The 23,067-nt window shown below is 40.0% G+C and overlaps 1 protein-coding gene across 1 annotated transcript; it reads left to right on the forward strand.

Moving 5' to 3' along the window:
- Positions 1 to 17,552: 17,552 nt before the first annotated feature.
- LOC308097441 (rhodopsin-like) lies at positions 17,553 to 18,590 on the forward strand (the record flags this gene model as incomplete). The annotated part of the gene is made up of 1 exon (XM_080445199.1): positions 17,553 to 18,590. The coding sequence occupies one exon, from the start codon at positions 17,553 to 17,555 to the stop codon at positions 18,588 to 18,590; it is 1,038 nt and encodes a 345-aa protein (XP_080301325.1).
- Positions 18,591 to 23,067: the final 4,477 nt, after the last annotated feature.

Genomic DNA, 23,067 nt, shown 5'->3' on the forward strand with positions numbered 1-23,067 from the left:
TGGACCCCCGGACCCCCATGGACCTCCGGACCCCCGCCCCCATGGACCCCCGTATACCCCGGACCTCTGTTGGGGGTCAACGGGGGTACGGGAGTACACGGGGGGCCGGGTACTCCCGGCCGCCAAAAGGCAAGCTTTTCACTTGTAGATCTTCGATTTTAGAAATTAGAAATTAGAAAATGATTCTAAGTGTTTATAATTATAATTCCAACATTCACTTAAACTCCTTATGTTTAAACCTAACTGAATTATATATTTATGGATTTGTATATAAATTAATTGCATATTTTTGGACAACTTGTGCATTTAATTTGTCGGCAATACTTTGCCACGCTTTCTCCCTGGATCTATATTTATTGCGGCCGTGTTTCCTTTCTTGCTTATTATAAATTCTACTTCCTTGTAAGATTCCATGAGCTGCTGCAGTGCTGCTGTTCAGCCACAGAGAAGAACGCCGCTCTGGTTTTGGGCTCCATGATTGGTCAAGTTCAAGGATTCTGCTATCGACTTTCATGGTCTTTTATAGAAATACGTGAAGCCTGGCTTCATTATCCTGGCTCGACACAGCCTGGCTTGACAAGGTCTAGCTTGACAAAGTCGCTCCTTTTCAGCCTGGCTTGGCGTTCCAGGAACCGAATAAACCAGGCTATACGGACCCGACTTTGTCAAGCCTGGATTTGACTTAAGGCTAGGCTTATTTAATTCACCTTTCGAGGAACAGGCCCCTGGCCTTTTCAAGAATTGAAGCAAATGAATGAAATGTCATGTCATCCAACCACACACATTCATAATGTGGATCCAACTTATTAAAGAGTCTGCCCTCAGAGGAGCAGTTGGAAACATCTTGCCCAGGGACATCTTAACTTGCTGCTGTGGTCCAGTCTTGAACCTGTTACCAATGGTTACCAAAGTCATTGACGAACATTTTTCGTCAGTTTTAGTCGAAGAAATCAACACATGGACGGATGGATGGACGGACGGACGGACGGACCAATATGATACCACCACATGATAAATCAGGGGTTCATAATCTGAATATTCTGGGTTCAAAACTCCCAAAGAGCATTTTTCACTTTCCATCTAAATTATGAAAGGTGAGTTAACTATTACATTCCCAATTGCTTCTTCCATGCTAGCATGGCTCAAATGATAAATCAGGGGTTAAAAATCCGAATGTTCTGGGTTCAAGGCTCCCAAAGAGCATTTTTCACTTTCCATCTAAATTGTAAAAGGTGAGTTAACTATTACTTTCCCGATTAAATCTCCTATGCCAGCGTGGCTCAATAGATGAATCAGGGTTTTAAAACCAAAGGCTATAGACCGCCGAAGTCTGACGTCATTTACACATCCTTTGTTTGTCTACCTGGTTCGCAGTTTTCCACCCCGTTCTGAATCCCATAGACGTATTTAATATCGCGTCAAATAAGAACTGTGTTCCAAAAATAAACAAATGACCCCGGCGGGTTGACTCTTATGGATATGAAGCATCAACTGACGGTGAGAAAACGCTAATGTTACTTCCGCCAAATTAGTTACATTTTCGCCAGAAACAGACTGTATCAAATATAAGTGACTGACTATCATAAACTATACAGAACCTCCTCCCTGACAATAACGCCGACACGCGGTGTTTATTTTTGGACCACAATTCTTATATGAGACGATTCTAAGATGACCCAATGTTATTCTCCATAGAGAAATTACTTCCGCAAACCTGGGGATGAACGAGTGACGTCAGGACTTCGGTGCTCTATGGATTCAAAGCTCCCAAAGAGCATTTTTCACTTTCCATCTAAATTGTAAAAGGTGAGTTAAGTATTACATTCCCAATTACATCTTCTATGCCAGCGTGGCTCAATAGATGAATCAGGGGTTTATAAACCAAAGGTTCAGGGTTCAAAGCTCAACTAATACAAAAGACAACTCCAACAACTAATACGAAATATCTCAAACAACCAAAACAACAATCAATACAAAACTTCAAAGTGCCTCTATAAAAAAACATAAAACAGTGGTCAAAAAAATAACAAATATGTCAGCTATAATACTAATAATGTCAATGACATACAACAACTATTGCTTTGCTTAGTATGTAAATACTAATATAAGCTCCTCCCACTGGAGGTAGGCTTTACCCATGCACCTCCCCCTCCTACCAGAGCTAAAGGAAGGGCGTGAGGCGGGCTGATTCCATGCTCCTCGCCTTAAAAAGAGCACAAAGATAGAGATTTACCAGGACCAAGATTCAAACCCCCAACCTTCCACCTGCGAGGCCTCTCCTTTTCTCTTGCGCCACCAGGCTTTTCACACTAATTGGAAACTTGAGGTAATATTTGAAGTGGTGGCAGGTCAAAAGTTGAAAGTGTACACAGCAAACACCTCTCCCCCTGACAGAATGACTGAATCTACTAGATTCACTGATGATCAGGGTTCATTATGACACAACTTTTTGGAGTTTTAGGTTATTGTTAAAAACCATCTGTTGAAAAAAAAAGGCAACAGATGGTTGGAGAGCAAACAGAGGGATGTTTAATGTTATCAAAACACATATTCGTTATTGTCATATCTTAAAGTCATTAATCAATTTCAGAAGACCAAAACTAGCAGTTTTAATCAAGAGTGTGAACCTGGCTCAGAGTTCAAACAAAATAAGAGTTCAAACAAAATAAGAGCAATACACTAACACAGAATTGATTATGAATATAAAGACAAAGGCTAATTAACTAATTGTTTATGAGTGAGTTAGTCTGCAGAATCTGTAGTGGATGTGTGTAAAGCAGTTCTGGCGGGGCGCAACGTCACGGCTTAACAACCGAATAGTGAGCCAAAGGTAACAGGTTCAAGCCATAGCAGCAATAGTCCGTGAGCCAGGACCCCAAAAATGGGGTCATCATTACCATCTGGGGGGATTAATTCTCATAGTGATTTTTGGGTAGGTATACACCCCTAGAGCTAGGAAAAATGTGATAGCCTTGCATCGGTGGTAGCTATCTGTGTGTTATCACTCCTTTTATAACCACAAGCCAAAACACAGTTTTCAAAATCCGAATGAAGCATTCTACTTCAAACTGATGGTTCTCTCTTATTATTGACCCTCTCTCTCTGAAAAATGGTTGGGATAAAGCTCAGACTATATATTGTCCAGAAATGTTGTTAAAATGTGCATATCTAGAATATTTTTCTATTACAGGCAGTGACAACATAGTGACTATATGTGACATAAAATGTACTTTGGTTTTAATGAAAGATGGAACACAAAGGGTTCCTTTGTAAATTACCTATAGATTTAAAACCATGTTTACATACATAGATTCTAAGGAAATGTATTATGAAATTCAATAAACAGAATATAGTGCAATGGGTAAGAAAATATCCAAAATGGCCACTAAACACACGCCTGGAAATGTTTTACTTTTAATCCGCTTGTCTTAGAATACCTCTGTTTAATACCTATTTTTTAGGGTTTTCATATGTAGAATCCATTCCTGATGTTATTTTTTTAATATCAGGTCAATCATGTCAAAGGTCAGGTCAAGGTTAAAATTGACCTCTGGGAGAACAACAAATGGAAACAACTTGATGAACATTCATGGTTCACTATTCATGATTTTGTTTTGTGAAAAGTGTCATTAACATGTCACAAGAATTGGTATTCATAATAACATGAATGTAAAATGATATAATCTAATGTCAAATATGTATCTTTTGCAACTACATCTGTATTCTCCAACCCACATCCTGTTCTACCTCATCCTTACAAGTATCCTCCTTATTAACATCACTCCTCATCTGTAGCTTGAACATATCATCAGTAACCATCTTCACCAGAGCAGTTACAGTACATCAGTGATGTACTTCTCACTCTCTGTGCCCTAAATTGATATTGCACCATGTCACATAGTTCTGACGGTGGGGTCACCCTTAGCAATGACAGGAACAAGAATATCCTAGATCTCCTATCCACATTTTGTGACATCAAACGACTTGTCAGGTGGGGCTTGGTGGTCTGCCACTTTCCACAACATCACTTGTAAATAAATGAGCCCACATGTGGTGCAACAGGTTGGTCGGTGTTGGAGGAAGGGCCATTGACTTGTGGCACCCACCTCACCCAGCACATCAGGGTAGCCTGGGAAGTTCCCTGCCAGCAAAGTGTAGTGTGCTCTGATCTTGCCTTTGTCATACATATAAGACTGTCCCATCCCAATGCTCCATCTATACTTTACACTGTAGGTCCACCTGATACACCCCAATACACAGCATACAACAGGACAAGAACATCAGTGTAATCACTGAGCATGTGTATCACACCCTTTCCAGAGATGGCTGCATCAGGGATATAGGAACTCATGGTGATGTCTGCCTCATCATGACTAAATGCAGTATCTATCGTCAGCACTGAAGGTGTACAACATGCTCAACGGCTTCTGCTTAATGTTCTTACTCTTCATGATGACATCTCATGTGGGTAAAGGACATTACTATTCACAACAGCATGGGGGCAAATTAGCCAAGGATGGGATTGAAGAGATCTTTCTGTGTGTGAGGAATCCTACACCCCAATATTTTATGACCAAGACACACCAGTGCTTCAACTCTCCCTCTGTTTCTGCACATTTTGGGGAAGGCTTCAGTCCACTCCACTCACATGCATCATGACAGCATCTTTCCTGATCGTTATGGCAGTCTGCTCCCCAGACTGGTCAGCAGAGACAGTGATCCAGAATCCATCATGGTGCCGACAGACAAGGTCTAGCTTAGCCTCTATGCTATGGCATGGAGCACATGCATCTTCAGCAGGCACTGGGTTAGATATCAAGCACACTGCACATGGCCAGCATGGAAGAAGTGCTTCAGTCATGTGCTTCATGAGAGAAAAGGTGAAGTTAATGTCAATGTGTCTCCCTGCGCATTCAAACTGGTGGATGTGAAGTGTAGGAAGAAGTTGTCTACCCACTGTCAGCCAGTAGGATGGAGATGTGCAGTGTCCAGGTAGGCTACTGCTGTATCTGTTCAAATGTCTTTGGCCAAGTTGATAGAAACCACTTCAGAGTGCTGCTGATACACTCAGGACTGACCACTGAACTTGCCTGTCATGTTCTGCAACCACATGCATTTCCACTTCCAGTGCTGAACCTTGCATCAGTTTTGCAATGCAGCTGAAGAATATAAGATGCTTATATACCTGCAAGGTGTCAACAAACGGCTCCATGTCAATTGTGAGGTGAATAGGGCCTGCTGTACATGTCAACCAGTGACCATATCTGCTGCCTGCTTGGACACCTGGTTGGACGATAAGGTGCGAGAGAGACCTTGACCTGACCTTTAGCACATAGGCCAAAGACTGACCAGCAAGTCAAAATATAACATTAGAAATAGATTCTACACCTATGAATGCCCCCCCCCCCAGGTCCCCATATGAATCACGTTCACGAAGTTCACAGATTCCCTCACACAACTGCAATATGTTGTTGTTTTTAACATAATTTAGTACAATGGAACATCACCATGGGATGGACACCATCTTTGATTTGGCAATACAAAATTAACTGATGGTAATTTCACTGATTCAGCCATATTTCTTGAACCCTAAGACCTAGTTTTAGACACCAAAACCACCTTTCTAGGTTGAACAGTATCATAAACCATTTAAGCTCCTGGCAGTCATATTGGACGCCATCTTGAAAATGATGGCTTTACGAGAAATATAATTTCCTAGATTTTTTTGTATGTTCTTAAGCATGCCTAGAAGTACCAGAACCAATTGAAAAACCTTTTGTATATTTTTTTGGGGGGGGTTAATAGTATGTTTTCATATATTGACCCATGTAATTTTCGCCTAGTGTTATAACATAAAATGCATGATAGCACCCATAAAGCTACCATTGGTGCAAGGCTATCACATATTTTCTAACTCTAGACATGCATACCTTGACAAAAATCACTATGAGCATTAATCCCCTCAGATGGTAATGACCAACCCCCCTGGCTCACGGACTACAAGTAAGGATGTCTCTGAGCAAGATGTTTCTAATTGCTCCTCTAAGGGCAGACATCAACTGGGTAAAAAAAGCTGCATTCAAATATGTATTATTAGGAGTGAAATGGTTACGTTTTTTCACTGCACAGGACAGCAGTTTTATGTCTGTTTACATATGTTTTCAGTGATGGCGACAGATCGCACAGACATTCACTGTACTTTGGTACCGAGTAAAGCATAGTCTGACTTAAACAATAACTTAGTATAGTCTAACTTTTAAAATTTTTAACAACTTAGTATAGACTTTTTTTACACAACTTACATTTTGTAAAGCTTGACTCTAGTATAGTCAGACTTTTGTTTCCTTTAATTTTCTGACATTGTTATTTTAATCAGTGCCATAGCTGAGTGGTTAGTGGGCCTCCTGGGCCGATTCCAGGTCAGGTCAACAATGTGGCAATATGTGTGCCTTAGAATGATTTGAGGCTGCTAGGTGTTAAAGTGCAGAGGACACTAGGCATAACAGTATATATACTTAGCGAGCACACTGATGTTATTGCCACTACTTATTCCGCCCGTTTTTTGACCCCTAACTAGTCCTTCATACCTTTAGCTACAAACTCCGTTCCAACTCTACAACGTTCGGCCTACTTAGGACATATCGGCTACCATTTGAATTTTTGAAAACAATTGTAATTTTAAGAGATATTTCACTTTTAATTGCTAAAAATACCATAGACCTTTAGAAGCTTAAAGGGACTACACCATGAATTTTAACTTTTCCTTCTTTTTTGTGTGTTTTTGGTCTCCCCTACCTCTCTTCTATCCCAAAAACACCCCAGTTTGAACACTCAGGCTTTCACAGCATATCTGGGGTTTTCTGTAAATTGGTCTCAAAACAGACCAAACTGATTTTCACCCGAACGTGACGTCATGTTGGGTACAATCCTTCCCAATATGATATTATTATTATATATATTTTTTAAATTCATTAGATCCTTTAAAGCTTTAAAACCTTTAGAACCATAGGCCTTTAAAACCTTTAGAACCATAGGCGTTTAGAACCTTTAAAACCTTTAGAACCGTAGGCCTTTAAAACCTTACACCTTAGGCCTTTAGAACCTTTAAAACCTTTATAACCTTAGGCCTTTAGAACCTTTATAACCTTTAACATCTTAAACTTTTAAAACCTTTATTAATACTTTAAAATCTTTAACACTTATAAAACTATCAATACTGAATACTATCAACATTCCTAGCGATCCCACACGGTTTCTTCAGGAACAGTGCTTTCTAGTTGTTATTTTTGGAATGATTGCACATGACTGTCACTTTTCACTTTTCGGCAGTCTAATTCTGGACCACTGTTGCAAACCTTGTCCTTCTGTAGGGTGTTGATGGTTAGGGGTAAAAAATAAATAAAAAAAGCTTAATTAAAAAGCCAGAGCAGTACTGTGTATGCTATAGGCACACTCGTAGCAAAAGTTGTGTGCTAAAACATCAATCTTAGTGATGGAGCCAAAAGCCTCACAGAATAAATCCATTAGTGGATTTCAATACAATTCCATTTAGTTTTAGTCATATTTTAGTCATATGAAATGTTTTAGTTTTAATCTAGTTTTAGTCGACTAAATATCATAACATTTTAGTCGACTAAATCGTCGACTAAATCTACAGTTGATTTAGTCGTGTAAAATGTATGTTGGCGGTGCCTTGATGGCGTCAATTGGCTGATTTTACACTTGGTTGCGAGCTGAAAATAGCCGATCTACAAGCTCACAACGCACCACAGCGCGACGTGTTGTGAGCTTGTAGATCTGCTATTTTCAGAGCGCAACACCCGAGCGCAACCAAACATAAAATGAATTGTCTTTCAGTTCTATTTGTTGAAGAAATTGTCAATATATTTAGTCTTAGTTTTAGTCGTCATAGCTTAGTTTTTATTTAGTTTTCGTCAAACATTGACGAACATTTTTCGTCATAGTTTTAGTCGAAGAAATCAACACATGGACGGATGGACGGACGGACGGACGGACCAATATTCATCCCCTTGGGGACATTCAGGTGTCATCACAGCACCACTGTAGGCATGAAAGAAAAGACAGTTATACAGTAGGTACTGTAAGTGTACAAAGATCAAATCAAATAAAAAATGTAATGAAGATAAATACATCTTGCCATCTGCAGTTGGACTGACCAGGCTAACATAATGAATGAATTATTGTGCATTTAAATGAATCTAATTGTATGTTTTATTTTAAATATTTCATGCATTTGTTCCAATTGTTGTGCAGCACTTAAGTTACTAAAGTTATTATCACCCATTTTCAACCTATCTTCATATAATTGGTGTCAGACTCCTCACTAATGCAAACCTTTTAACAAACCTGATACACGCCTTTGATACAAGGATTTTAATACAGTTGTCATCTTGACAATCCCATTTAGACCGACATACTTTGACCATCTCCAACTTGTGGAGATAGTTGTTTTGTCCATCATTGATTAGAATGACGAAGTCAGACGGACAAATCTCCACATTAACGGTCAAAAACTCCACTTGAGCTGTATTTGGGTAAAGTGATGATAATATAAGGACATATTCAAGTATCTGACAGACTGACAATGTATAAAGTCATCATACCAACTTTGATGGCAAATGCAGGGCAGAGGTTTTTCCTTGGCCTCTAGGGAGTGTGCGTGTAAAGTTTCAGGCAGATCGGTCCAGTTACAGGTAACAAGGCAAATTGGCCTGTTATAGTGCCACCATAAGGCCGATTTGAAAAATGTAGGGTGGCATTTCTTCCTTGGCCTAGTGACAATGTGCGTGCACAAGTTTCATGGCAATCGCACGCTGTGTTCATGATTTGAGGCAAACTTTGGAAGCCAATCTTAGCCAATCAGGATGGAATATATGAAAAATCTGAAAGACCTGTTTGGTTTAAAGACTATGGAGATACTGTGTACCGATTTGCGTGACGTTTGGACCAAATCCATAGGAGTAATATCTCCCACCAAAATTTACAAAAATCAGCCTCCTGGTGGCGCTATAACAGGCCGATCTGAAAAGTACACACACACACACACACACACACACACACACACACACACACACACACACACACACACACACACACACACACACACACACACACACACACACACACACACACACACACACACACACACACACACACACACACACACACACACACACACACACACAGCTTACCCTCTGTAGAGGTAATCCCCCACTAGCCCCTGGGCATACCTTTCCCTTTCACCCAGTCACAATAAACATTGGATCAAGCTCCAATCTGTTTCCTATTATAATCTGTGTCCTCTATAACACCAGACTGATCCGACCATCTAATGGGGCCAAGGCAGGACAAGGCACGTCTATCTGCATAGCACATTTCAACAACAAGGCAATTCAATCATCATATTATAGTATTTGACGCCCTACTTGGTCATAACTACAGTGTCACACAAAAGTAGCAAAAATAGCAGATTTGCAAGCACACAACGCGAGTCTGTGCTATTCTTTTAATTCCGTGTGAAGTCAAAGTGAAAGTGGTTTAGTGTGTCTGTGGGTTTAGTAAATATTGAACCAATGAACAGTAGCCTATTAACAAGAGCTTGTGACTACCGTAAATAAGAACTACATTGGATCCATTGGAACACAGGCTCTCTTTTTTTTTTTACATTTTCTGAAAAGTAACTGTTTTGGACATGCAGCGACAACACCCTATATATTAAACCAGGCTAAAATACTCATTGAGATTCAAATCTCTTTTCCAAGAGTGACCTGGCCAAGAGTGCAGCTTGAAACACTTGTTACAACAATGGAAAAACAATACATATATCACACACTACTAGTGTTGATTTCGTCAACTAAAACTATGACGAAAAATGTTGGTCGACTACCTTTTTTCACTGACGAAAACTGAACAAAAACTAAATAAAAACTAAGCTATGATGACTAAAACTGAGACTAAATATATTGACAATTTCGTCAACAAATACAAACTAGACTAAAATGTTAGTGAGGGACTAGCGGAGAAGAGATCCTAAAAGACACGTCATTTTATGCTTGGTTGCGCTCTGAAAATAGCAGATCTACAAGCTCAAAATGTGTCACTTCGCGCAGCGTTTTGAGCTTGTAGATCAGCTACTTTTGATACTTTTGTGTGACGCTGTAGTATGATCAAGTAGGGCGTTAATTTACTGCCCGACAGCAACGATATGTGAAAACTGTAAATAAACCTTGTGAAAAAAATCAATCACATTTGCCAATACTACTAGTCTTTCTATCCTTTGAAATAGATTACAATTCTACCACAGTGATCAGCTCTGATAGGTTCAGATCCTTCTGCAAATCATTCCAAGACGAAGGGGCAGCATATTTAAAAGACCCCCCGCCCCCCAACTCCGTTATTACTTTCGTAATTACAATCTGAATGGAATGTGCTCTACAAGCAAAATAAACACACTATAAAAAGGTCATTCTAATTCAGCAAAAATTAAGAAAGAGAAAACAACAGGAAACACCTATAAAATAACACAATATAAAGGACATTTGAAAGCAAACAAATCATAAAAATAAGAGAAAGTTACAGTGCAGGGGGAAAAACATTATGTCAACAATAAAAGGCAGAGGCAAATAGAAAGGTTTTGTACCTGATTTACTTGATTTAAAATAACTGAGAGTGCAGCAGATCAACCTGCAGTTCTCTCAGAGGTTGTTCCAGATAAATTGTTGCATAAAAACCGAACGCTGCTTCTCCATCTCCACGTTTTAGTTCTGATTCTGGGGACAGAAAGCAGACTTTTCCCACATGACCTGCAGAGATGTGGAGGGTTAAACAAGGATAGATAGAAATGTGAGCAAGCACAATGCAGAAAACACTGACCTTGATATAGTTGCATGCATTGTTTGTGGTTCAGTATGTGATAATATTATTGAAAAGCTGAATATTGATATAATGGTATAATTAAAACATTTATAGCAACCCTGCAAGCTGTGGTGCTAAGTAAGTCCCTATGCCATGCATCAGTGAGCTTGTAGACTGGCTATTATCGAATAGACCGGGTATAAAATAGGGCTTACGTGTTTAATGAGCAATTATTATAGCCCAATAACATGATACACATGATTCTGAAATGTGCATTCTGCATAATGACTACTTTACCCTTTTCTACTATGAGTATAATGTTGATCCTAGTACTTTTGCACTTTAACTGAGTAAGATTTTGAGAGCAAGACTTTTACTTGTAACCCTGTGGTGGTAGGCTACTTTTACAGAGTACTTCTCCCAGCGCTGGCCTGCAGTGTGTGAGAGAATGAGCAGCTATTTATTGGATCTTGCTGCAGGACATTAACCCCATTACAGACCCGGGACACTAAGCTGCTAATCTCTTTAAGTCCACACCCATTAAAAGATGCTGAGCCGTCTGCTAGCTGCTAAGATAGTGTTACTCTCTCTCTGAACCCGTTTGTCTCCTTCGCTATAAACCCCACAGCAATGACAATGCTCAAATTTATCTGAGTGTGTTGGGCGTGTGATGGTAGACTAATGCTGTTTGTTGAATTACTGTAGACACAATAAACACATTGTAGAGAACTAGAAGTTCGGCCCGAACGTCTAGTGTGACGCGTCGTCCACTTCGCATCGCAGATCCACCTTACAGGCACCTCACAGTGTGAGACAGAGTATTGTGTGAAAGTAGGGCAAAGTCGCTTATGATTTTCAGACATGGCAACGCTGTGGTGAAAAGTAAGGCAAATCTGCGTATAATCAGAGGACATGGCAACGCTGAGTGTCCTGTGCTCCCCTCTGTCCGCGGACCCCCTTGGAGTCTTGGGACACCCGCGAAACATCGTGGAGCCCTTCGGACCCTCGCGAAACATAGCGGACCCCTTGGGGGCCCCGCGAGACCCTTGGGGGTTCCCTGGAGACCCTTGGGGGTCCCTGGAGACCTACAGACACGGCGAAGGAAAACGGAAAACTGTAAAGCCACAGCCACGCATGCAAGAGGTTGCACATGAACTCTGCAGCCGCACTGAGGCGCTCCAACACAAACACTCTGACGCTCCCCGAAATCCACTCCAGGGTTTGAAAATACCCACTTCACAAACGGGTGACGTGCATCACCGTTCCAATGACCAAAACTCCACTTTGAGATTTTGCAAAGACCCACAAAAGCATCGTGGGATAAAAAAAATCCAAAAACAAAGTTAATTTTTTTTTTTTTTTCAAACAAAAAAAAACATGGGGGACCCCCTGTGGGTCCGTGGACCCCCTGGGAGTGTTGGGACCCCCGTGAAACCAGGGGCGTAGCCACGGGTGGGCATAGGTAGGCCTGGGCCCACCCACCTGGCTGTTGTGCCCACCCAAAAAAAATAAAAAATGTTTGTGTCCCCACTATCTGTTACTATCTGGTCTTTTATGACGGTCCTGAGGGCTGACTTTACTGTCCTCACTTCTCTTTCCCTGGACGGACTCGACCACCGTACTGTACTGGTTAAAATCACCATCCATCCGATATAAGGTATTCGTGGGACTCAGGATCGCAGAGATACAAGCGATAACGGACCGCAACGCATGGTGCCACGTTAGCTCCGCTGATAACCCTGCGGACGACATAACTAAGGGAAGGAACCTACTACAGCTCGCCGAAGTGAACCGTTGGAGTCAAGGACCGCCTTTCCTCAAAGGATCGACCTCTCAGTGGCCTAAACAACCTCCTATAGGCCTACCACGAGAAGAGGACGAGCTGCTGAAGACATTCCCCTTCTGCGGAAGAATTGAAATATCTCTGATCTGGTTTATCCGGCGTCACTCAGCCTTATAAAGCCGGTAGGAAGCATCCTACATACGTTCGCCATATAAGGACGACCCTAGAGCATAGCCGTTTCATATATTGACATTCAGGAGATGCCCGTATAGGGGGCATCTCCGTAACAATACTGACCGTTATACTGACATTATACTGACCATTATACTGACATTATACTGATATTATACTGATATTATACTGACATTATACTGACCATGATACTGACCATGATACTGATATTATACTGACATTATACTGACATTATACTGACCATTATACTGACCATTATACTGACATTATACTGACCATTATACTGACATTATACTGACCGTTATACTGACATTATACTGACCATGATACTGACCATTATACTGATATTATACTGACATTATACTGACATTATACTGACATTATACTGACATTATACTGACCATGATACTGACATTATACTGACATTATACTGACCATTATACTGACATTATACTGACATTATACTGACCATGATACTGACCATTATACTGACATTATACTGACCATGATACTGACCACTATACTGACATTATACTGACCATGATACTGACATTATACTGACATTATACTGACATTATACTGACCATGATACTGACATTATACTGACATTATACTGACCATGATACTGACCATTATACTGACATTATACTGACCATGATACTGACCATTATACTGACCATGATACTGACCATTATACTGACATTATACTGACCATGATACTGACATTATACTGACATTATACTGACCATGATACTGACATGATACTGACATTATACTGACCATGATACTGACCATTATACTGACCATGATACTGACCATTATACTGACATTATACTGACCATGATACTGACATGATACTGACATTATACTGACCATGATACTGATATTATACTGACATTATACTGACCATGATACTGACCATTATACTGACAATATACTGACCATGATACTGATATTATACTGACATTATACTGACCATGATACTGACCATTATACTGACATTATACTGACCATGATACTGACATTATACTGACATTATACTGACCATGATACTGACATTATACTGACCATGATACTGACATTATACTGACCATGATACTGACCATTATACTGACCATGATACTGACCATTATACTGACATTATACTGACCATGATACTGACATGATACTGACATTATACTGACCATGATACTGATATTATACTGACATTATACTGACCATGATACTGACCATTATACTGACATTATACTGACATTATACTGACCATGATACTGATATTATACTGACATTATACTGACCATGATACTGACCATTATACTGACATTATACTGACCATGATACTGACATTATACTGACATTATACTGACCATGATACTGATATTATACTGACCATGATACTGACCATTATACTGACCATGATACTGACCATTATACTGACCATGATACTGACCATTATACTGACATTATACTGACCATGATACTGACATTATACTGACATTATACTGACCATGATACTGACCATTATACTGACATTATACTGACCATGATACTGACATTATACTGACATTATACTGACCATGATACTGACCATTATACTGACATTATACTGACCATGATACTGATATTATACTGACATTATACTGACCATGATACTGACCATGATACTGACCATGATACTGACCATTATACTGATATTATACTGACATTATACTAACCATGTATAGTAAGTACCAAAAGTAAAGTACCAAAAGTAAAAGTGCTCATTACGCAGAATGTCCCATTTCACAAGTTTTCAAAATGCATTATAAGATATTTTCAAAATAGCAGCTTGTAGATCGGCTAATTAACTACTAAAGTAGGCTATATAGGGCTGAAAGTGATATATTTTGTAATAATCAACAAATAAAAACTAGACGAAAATGTTATGGAGGGACTAGAGGACAAGACATCCAGTAGAACTAAGACAAGTAATTTTAAGCTTGACAAAAATAGCCGATCTACAAGCTCACAACGTTTCGCAAACGCATTGTGATCGTCTATTGCATATCGTCAGCTTGTAGATCGTCTATTTTCATTACACAACTATATATATATATATATATATATATATATATATATATATATATATATATATATATATATATATATATATATATATATATATATATATATATATATATATATATGTATATAGTATAAATCAGGCATTACAATGCCATCAAGGCCCGCCAAAATACTGAATAATGATTTCTTTGACTATTCAAAAATAGCAGATCTACAAGTACATGTACATCTGCTAAAAAAAGCAGTTTTTTATACTGACCATGATACTGACATTATACTGACATTATACTGACCATTATACTGACATTATACTGACATTATACTGACCATGATACTGACCACTATACTGACATTATACTGACCATGATACTGACATTATACTGACATTATACTGACATTATACTGACATTATACTGACCATGATACTGACATTATACTGACATTATACTGACCATGATACTGACCATTATACTGACATTATACTGACCATGATACTGACCATTATACTGACCATGATACTGACCATTATACTGACATTATACTGACCATGATACTGACATTATACTGACATTATACTGACCATGATACTGACCATTATACTGACATTATACTGACCATGATACTGATATTATACTGACATTATACTGACCATGATACTGACCATTATACTGACATTATACTGACCATGATACTGATATTATACTGACATTATACTGACCATGATACTGACCATTATACTGACATTATACTGACCATGATACTGACATTATACTGACATTATACTGACCATGATACTGACATGATACTGACATTATACTGACCATGATACTGATATTATACTGACATTATACTGACCATGATACTGACCATTATACTGACATTATACTGACCATGATACTGATATTATACTGACATTATACTGACATTATACTGACCATTATACTGACATTATACTGACCATGATACTGACCATTATACTGACCATGATACTGACATTATACTGACCATGATACTGACCATTATACTGACCATGATACTGACCATTATACTGACCATGATACTGACCATTATACTGACATTATACTGACCATGATACTGACATTATACTGACATTATACTGACCATGATACTGACCATTATACTGACCATGATACTGACATTATACTGACATTATACTGACCATGATACTGACCATTATACTGACATTATACTGACCATGATACTGATATTATACTGACATTATACTGACCATGATACTGACCATGATACTGACCATGATACTGACCATTATACTGATATTATACTGACATTATACTAACCATGTATAGTAAGTACCAAAAGTAAAGTACCAAAAGTAAAAGTGCTCATTACGCAGAATGTCCCATTTCACAAGTTTTCAAAATGCATTATAAGATATTTTCAAAATAGCAGCTTGTAGATCGGCTAATTAACTACTAAAGTAGGCTATATAGGGCTGAAAGTGATATATTTTGTAATAATCAACAAATAAAAACTAGACGAAAATGTTATGGAGGGACTAGAGGACAAGACATCCAGTAGAACTAAGACAAGTAATTTTAAGCTTGACAAAAATAGCCGATCTACAAGCTCACAACGTTTCGCAAACGCATTGTGATCGTCTATTGCATATCGTCAGCTTGTAGATCGTCTATTTTCATTACACAACTATATATATATATATATATATATATATATATATATATATATATATATATATATATATATATATATATATATATATATATGTATATAGTATAAATCAGGCATTACAATGCCATCAAGGCCCGCCAAAATACTGAATAATGATTTCTTTGACTATTCAAAAATAGCAGATCTACAAGTACATGAACATGTGCTAAAAAAAAAATTAATCGTGGAAAATGTGTGCAAATCTTCGAATATATATATATATATTCTTTTTTTAAAAGCGAACATTTGTAACTCAAATCTTTGCGTCTGGGGATTCTAGAAATGTCTTTTAAATCCTAACAGTGTTTTTTTTTAAACTTATGTTGCTATAATCAGTGGTTTTTCATGTCAAGGACCACCCACAATGATATGTATTTGGCCGTGGATCCCCCTATCTCAAAATATGTTGTTTCGGGGGACCGGATGGGGATCGGCGGCCAAAAACATATGATTTTGGGGGTCCTTGACAAGAAAAAGTTTGAGGACCACTGATATAACAATAATATAAGTTTTTTTTAAAAATTGTTAGGATTTAGAAGACACTTGTAAAGATTTGCACACATTTTCATGTTTTTCCAAAAATAGCAGATCTACAAGCTCATAGCGCGGCACTCGGTGCCACGCAAACATTGCTATGTGATAGGAATGAGCTGGGGTAACCTTAATATCTTGATGAGTGTTCAGACATGTTTGCAGTGGTGGCTGGATTACAGTAAGAAGAATAGAATATGGATTACATATTAGCCGTGGCCTAAATCACGTTGTGCTGACGGCTTTGGAAAGTGATATAATCCGACGTACGCTTTAAAAGCCGGAGTGCCTCCAACCAGTTCCACTTGCAAAGGTTCACTCCATCACGGTTCTGTTCAGCCTAAGAAACCACCGCCGACCCGAGGGGCCTGATTGATTGCACCAGCAAACCGCAACCATGAACGGCACAGAGGGAGATGGGTTCTACGTCCCCATGTCCAACGCTACGGGCATCGTCCGCAGCCCTTATGAATATCCTCAGTACTACCTGGTCAATCCGGCGGCGTACGCGTGCCTGGGCGCCTATATGTTCTTCCTCATCCTGGTCGGATTCCCTGTCAACTTCCTCACGCTGTACGTCACCATCGAACACAAGAAGCTGCGAACCCCCTTAAACTACATCCTGCTCAACCTGGCGGTGGGAGACCTCTTAATGATTATAGGCGGATTCACCACCACCATTTACACCTCCATGCACGGCTACTTCGTCCTAGGGAAAATGGGCTGCGCCATCGAAGGTTTCATGGCCACCCACGGCGGTCAGGTCGCCCTTTGGTCCCTGGTCGTTTTGTCCGTCGAGAGGTGGCTGGTCGTCTGCAAGCCCATCTCCAGCTTCCGCTTCACCGAGAGCCACTCCATCATGGGCCTGGCCTGGGCCTGGTTGATGGCGACGGCCTGTTCTGTGCCCCCTCTGGTCGGCTGGTCTCGCTACATCCCCGAGGGCATGCAGTGCTCGTGCGGAATCGACTACTACACGCGCGCGCCGGGCGTCAACAACGAGTCCTTCGTGATGTACATGTTCTCCTGCCACTTCTGCACGCCCCTGTTCATCATCTTCTTCTGCTACGGCCAGCTGCTCTGCGCGGTCAAGGCGGCCGCCGCCGCCCAGCAGGAGTCCGAGACCACCCAGAGGGCTGAGAGGGAAGTCACCCGCATGGTCATCATGATGTTCCTCTCCTTCCTTATTTGCTGGGTGCCCTACGCCAGCGTGGCCTGGTGGATCTTCTGCAACCAGGGCACCGAGTTCGGTCCTGTCTTCATGACACTCCCGGCCTTCTTTGCCAAGAGCTCGGCCATCTACAACCCTCTGATCTACATCTGCATGAACAAGCAGTTCCGCGAGTGCATGATCACCACCCTGTTCTGCGGAAAGAACCCCTTCGCCGAGGAGGAGGCGAGCGAGGCTTCCGCCACATCCTCCGTGGCTCCGGCATAAGCTGGCCGGCGCAGTCCAGAATCCAAGGAGAAGACTTCTACATCCCCGGGAAACGACTGAAGGTCAACGTCCACAGAAATAACTTCTACTACTTTTTTGTATTTTTACAAACCAGTTGGTTCAAACGTAAAGACAGTTGCAAGGAAAAGTGCAGCCTGCACCGCAAAGTTGTTTCTGTATGTACAGACATCCAACTTAACAAGAGAGATATATTTTTTCTTCCTGAGATGAAAAAGGAGAAAAATGGTAAAAATCTTTTACAGTTGGATCCTATATGATATGTTAACTGGCTTATTATTTTTTTGAATGTAGAGGCATGTATAATCAAGGCTATACGTTAAAATAAAACGCATTTTGCAAATTTAAAAAAATACTCCCTCTTCATGTTTTACTTTAGCCTACTGTACAACCGGGGGTGGAAAAAAAATACAAGGTGAATGTAGTTAATAAATGTGAATAAATGGTGAATGACCAATTCAGATCGCATTCATGTCTTGAGTCAATTACTGTTCTAGAAAAGTTACTTTGCAGAACGTTGAGGATGTGGACAGACGTTTCTACAGCACCTGCACCAAATGGACGCTTACGGAATCCTTTTGCGCACCTGATTAAAGACTCAGCGATAGACAGGTGTGTGTTGGGGTGGAGCAGCTGCAACAGCCAGGTAAGAAGAGCAGACACTGTCTTCACTTGCTGAATTGAGAATTTGGATGCATCACTTGGGATTGCAGCAGTTTCGGGCCAAAGATGCCCAAAGAAAGGTCTTTGACCGTAACGTTGCAATATTTAATATTGTCATTCTTTATTGATCGAGTGAAGACAGTGTGCTCTTCTTACCTGTACATTCGCTGAGCTAAATTAACACTGAGGATTGTACTGTGTATAGATTGGGATCCTAGAGATAAAATATGGTATCAAAATTGGGTTCAGTGTCAGTGGTCTAACTGCATATCAAATTGAATTAAAAAAACTAAACAAAAAACGTTGAGCATCAACTGATTTACAGGTTATTTATTATCTGATTCATATTTGTTTTGAATTTCTTGTGCATTAATTAATTCAGGGCACCTGTAATAATCTCTCCTCACTCACGCCTCCTCAGGTCACCTTGGACTTAGAGCATTGTCCAGCTCAGGTGATTATTCTGACATGGATGGTCATGGAAGGACAGACATGCTAAGACTCTGATGCCGTTTTATCTGTTGAGACATGTTTAATCTCATTAATGAAAGGTTAACGCGGGCAGAGACTTATTGGATAATAACGCTATCTATGTTGACCTGGGAACACCTTCACCATGCTAGGGCTAGTGGCAGAGAAAAACCTGCACCTTACACCACCTGCACACACACTTGCACACACTTGCACACACACACACACACACACACACACACACACACACACACACACACACACACACACACACACACACACACACACACACACACACACACACACACACACACACACACACACACACACACACACACACACACACACTTAAATGAACAGGAACCAGCTGTCATGAGTCCTGAATTACTGCTGCACAATTCAATTTAATTCTTCATCTCATCTCAACTTTCACAGGGTACCATGGTCTTACAACCAGCTGACTTTTAACATAAAGGTTATATTTTACAATGGTCACTTCAGTGACAATAGAGCAGGGGTGGGCAACTTTGATGATGGAGAGGGCCACTATATTTCCACACTGCCCGACATTGTATGTGCTTAACAATAACAAAAAAAAATACATTACATTTTTATTTAATGTCAAATGCATTTAGTTATACTTGTGTTCTAAGTGTATCTTTATGAACTTAAAGGGATATTTCACTTTCAAACATATTTTGGGTCATTTCCAAGTGTACTCGCTTTAGTGAACGCCCCAGACAGTTTTTAAGTTGCTATGTTTAGTATTTAGATATTTTAGATTTATTGAAAAAGTGCCCCGCGGCCCCGCCCCCTTCCCGTTCCCGCTCCCCTTCTTGAATGGGGTTCAATGGGGAAGGGGGCGGGGCCGCGCAGCACTTTTTCAATAAATCTAAAATATCTAAATACTAAACAGAGCAACTTAAAAACTGTCTGGGGCGTTCACTAAAGCCAGAGTACACATGGAAATGACCCAAAATATGTTTGAAAGTGAAATATCCCTTTAAATACAAATACATTGGACATAAAAAAGACAATAGAATTTTAATAATAGTCATTAAGCTAATATAGACTGAAGTAATTAAAGAGGGTCATGTTTGCATGTTTGGAATTGTAACAGCTGAAATCAATAATATATCAGTATTCTGATATTAACCTGCGGGCCGCATTAAGTGAAGGTGGGGGCTGCATGTGGCCCCCGGGCCGCCAGTTGCCCATGTATGCAATAGAGGGTATAATAGATCATGATTAGGCAGTGTGTTAACCACTTAAACACTAGTTTAACACTATTGACACTATTTTAGTGTGACTGTTTTCATTTCGTTTTTATTCATTTTATTTTGTTAGTTTTAGTTTTTCTTTATCATAATATGGGGCGTTTGTCAGGGGCTAGATTCAAAAAGGTCAGAAAAAGTATTGTGTAATAAAAACCAATGAATGAAACAATTAAAAGTGGCACAGAGTAAACAAACTGAACTTTCATATAGTATTAGGCTTTTGTGTGGAATACGTTGACAAATACTAAAACTAAGGACATTCTCTATGACTTTTGTTAGTTTTACAGAGGTGTAAAGTAACTAAGTACATGTACTGAAGTACTGTACTTAAGTACTGTACTTAAGTACACTTTTGAGGAATTTTTACTTTACTGGAGTGTTTCCAATTTCTACTCAGAAACTTCTACTCAGTCTACATCTCAGAGCCAAATATTGTAGTTTTTACTCCACTACAATTATTTGAAAACTTTTGTTACTAGTTACTTTGGAATTATTATTACAAAACATACATTAACTTCCATCCTATTTGAAAATAGCTGATCTACAAGCTCGCTGGTATATCGTCGTTGTCGGGCAGAAACCTTAGGCATATTTAAACTTTTTTTGGGTAAATTAATGCCGCCCTGAGATTGGGAGGTCGGGGGTTCGATTCCCCGGCCGAGTCATACAAAAGACTATGAAAATGGGACCCGATGCCTCCGAGTCCCTACTCGGCAATCAGCAAGGGTTGGATTGGGGGTAATAAGTCCCTGCGACATACAGTACAGGGGGTGTACTTGTACATCATGGCTGGGGGATGTACTGTAGCCTTACGCTGCAGTAACAGGAGACAGGCTCCTATATGGGCCAAAAGCTAAAAATAGCAAATAATATATAATAGTAGCAAAACAAATAATAGATGTGCCATTTTCAAAATATTTTGAAAGTGAAAGTGGTCTTAAGTGGTCTTAAGTGGTCTTAAGTGTGGGTTTTATACATATTGAACCAATGAAAAGTATTAAGAAGAGCTTGTGACCAATAATCATTAGATTGGATCCATTGTCAATTTTTACATTTCCTAAAAAAGTAACTGTTTTGGACATACAAGGTTCCCACCTGACAGCAACGATACACACGTTTAGAGCTTCAAGTCCTTGACTTATTTCACTCTATGAAAAACCTTGTTGTGAGCTGATAGGCTGATAACTGACGTATAAGCTCACAGAATGACGTGTGTGTGTGTGTGTGTGTGTGTGTGTGTGTGTGTGTGTGTGTGTGTGCGCGCGCTTAACTGGGCCTACAGTGTTCCACGTCCTTGCCACATGATTGGCTGTGCAGAAGCGCCCTAGAGAGTGTGTGTGTGTGTGTGTGTGTGTGTGTGTGTGTGTGTGTGTACTATAAGTGCTTAACTGGGCAATAAATTATGTCAGGATGGAGCAATACACATACACACCTGAAGATCTCACCCATCATGACCTCTGTGCTCTAGCAGGCAGGCTATCTCCCCCCCCAGCCACACTTGAAATATTTATCTATGTGCACATATACAAAGGACATAAACACTGCCAGTCAGATAATGGGAAAACAGCCAGTTACAAAGTGTGCGACACGCGTGCGCGCGCACACACACACACACACACACACACACACACACACACACACACACACACACACACACACACACACACACACACACACACACACACACACACACACACACACACACACACACACACACACACACACACACACACACACACACACACACACACACACACACACACACACACACACACACTTCCCATAAGTTAGTGTGTGATTCAGGTGTAACCACCTGGCTCCCATGCAAGAGTCTGCCAGTGTGCTTAATCTCTGGTGTGAAGGAAGCTAATGTTGTCCAATGCAACCCTCTGCTGGCCAAGTTAGGATACAGCATGTTTTCTCCAGCTAAACTTAAAGGGCTAGACCACTTTGGTAGAGGTTTGGGTTGTGTAGTTACCTTGCCATGATGTAACTCCAAAGGTGGACAAGAAATCAAAAATAATTGCTCCCAGTGATTAGAAATTGAT

This window comes from Gymnoscopelus braueri (genome assembly GCF_963280865.1).
Source record: "Gymnoscopelus braueri genome assembly, chromosome: 12".
NCBI lineage: Eukaryota > Metazoa > Chordata > Actinopteri > Myctophiformes > Myctophidae > Gymnoscopelus > Gymnoscopelus braueri.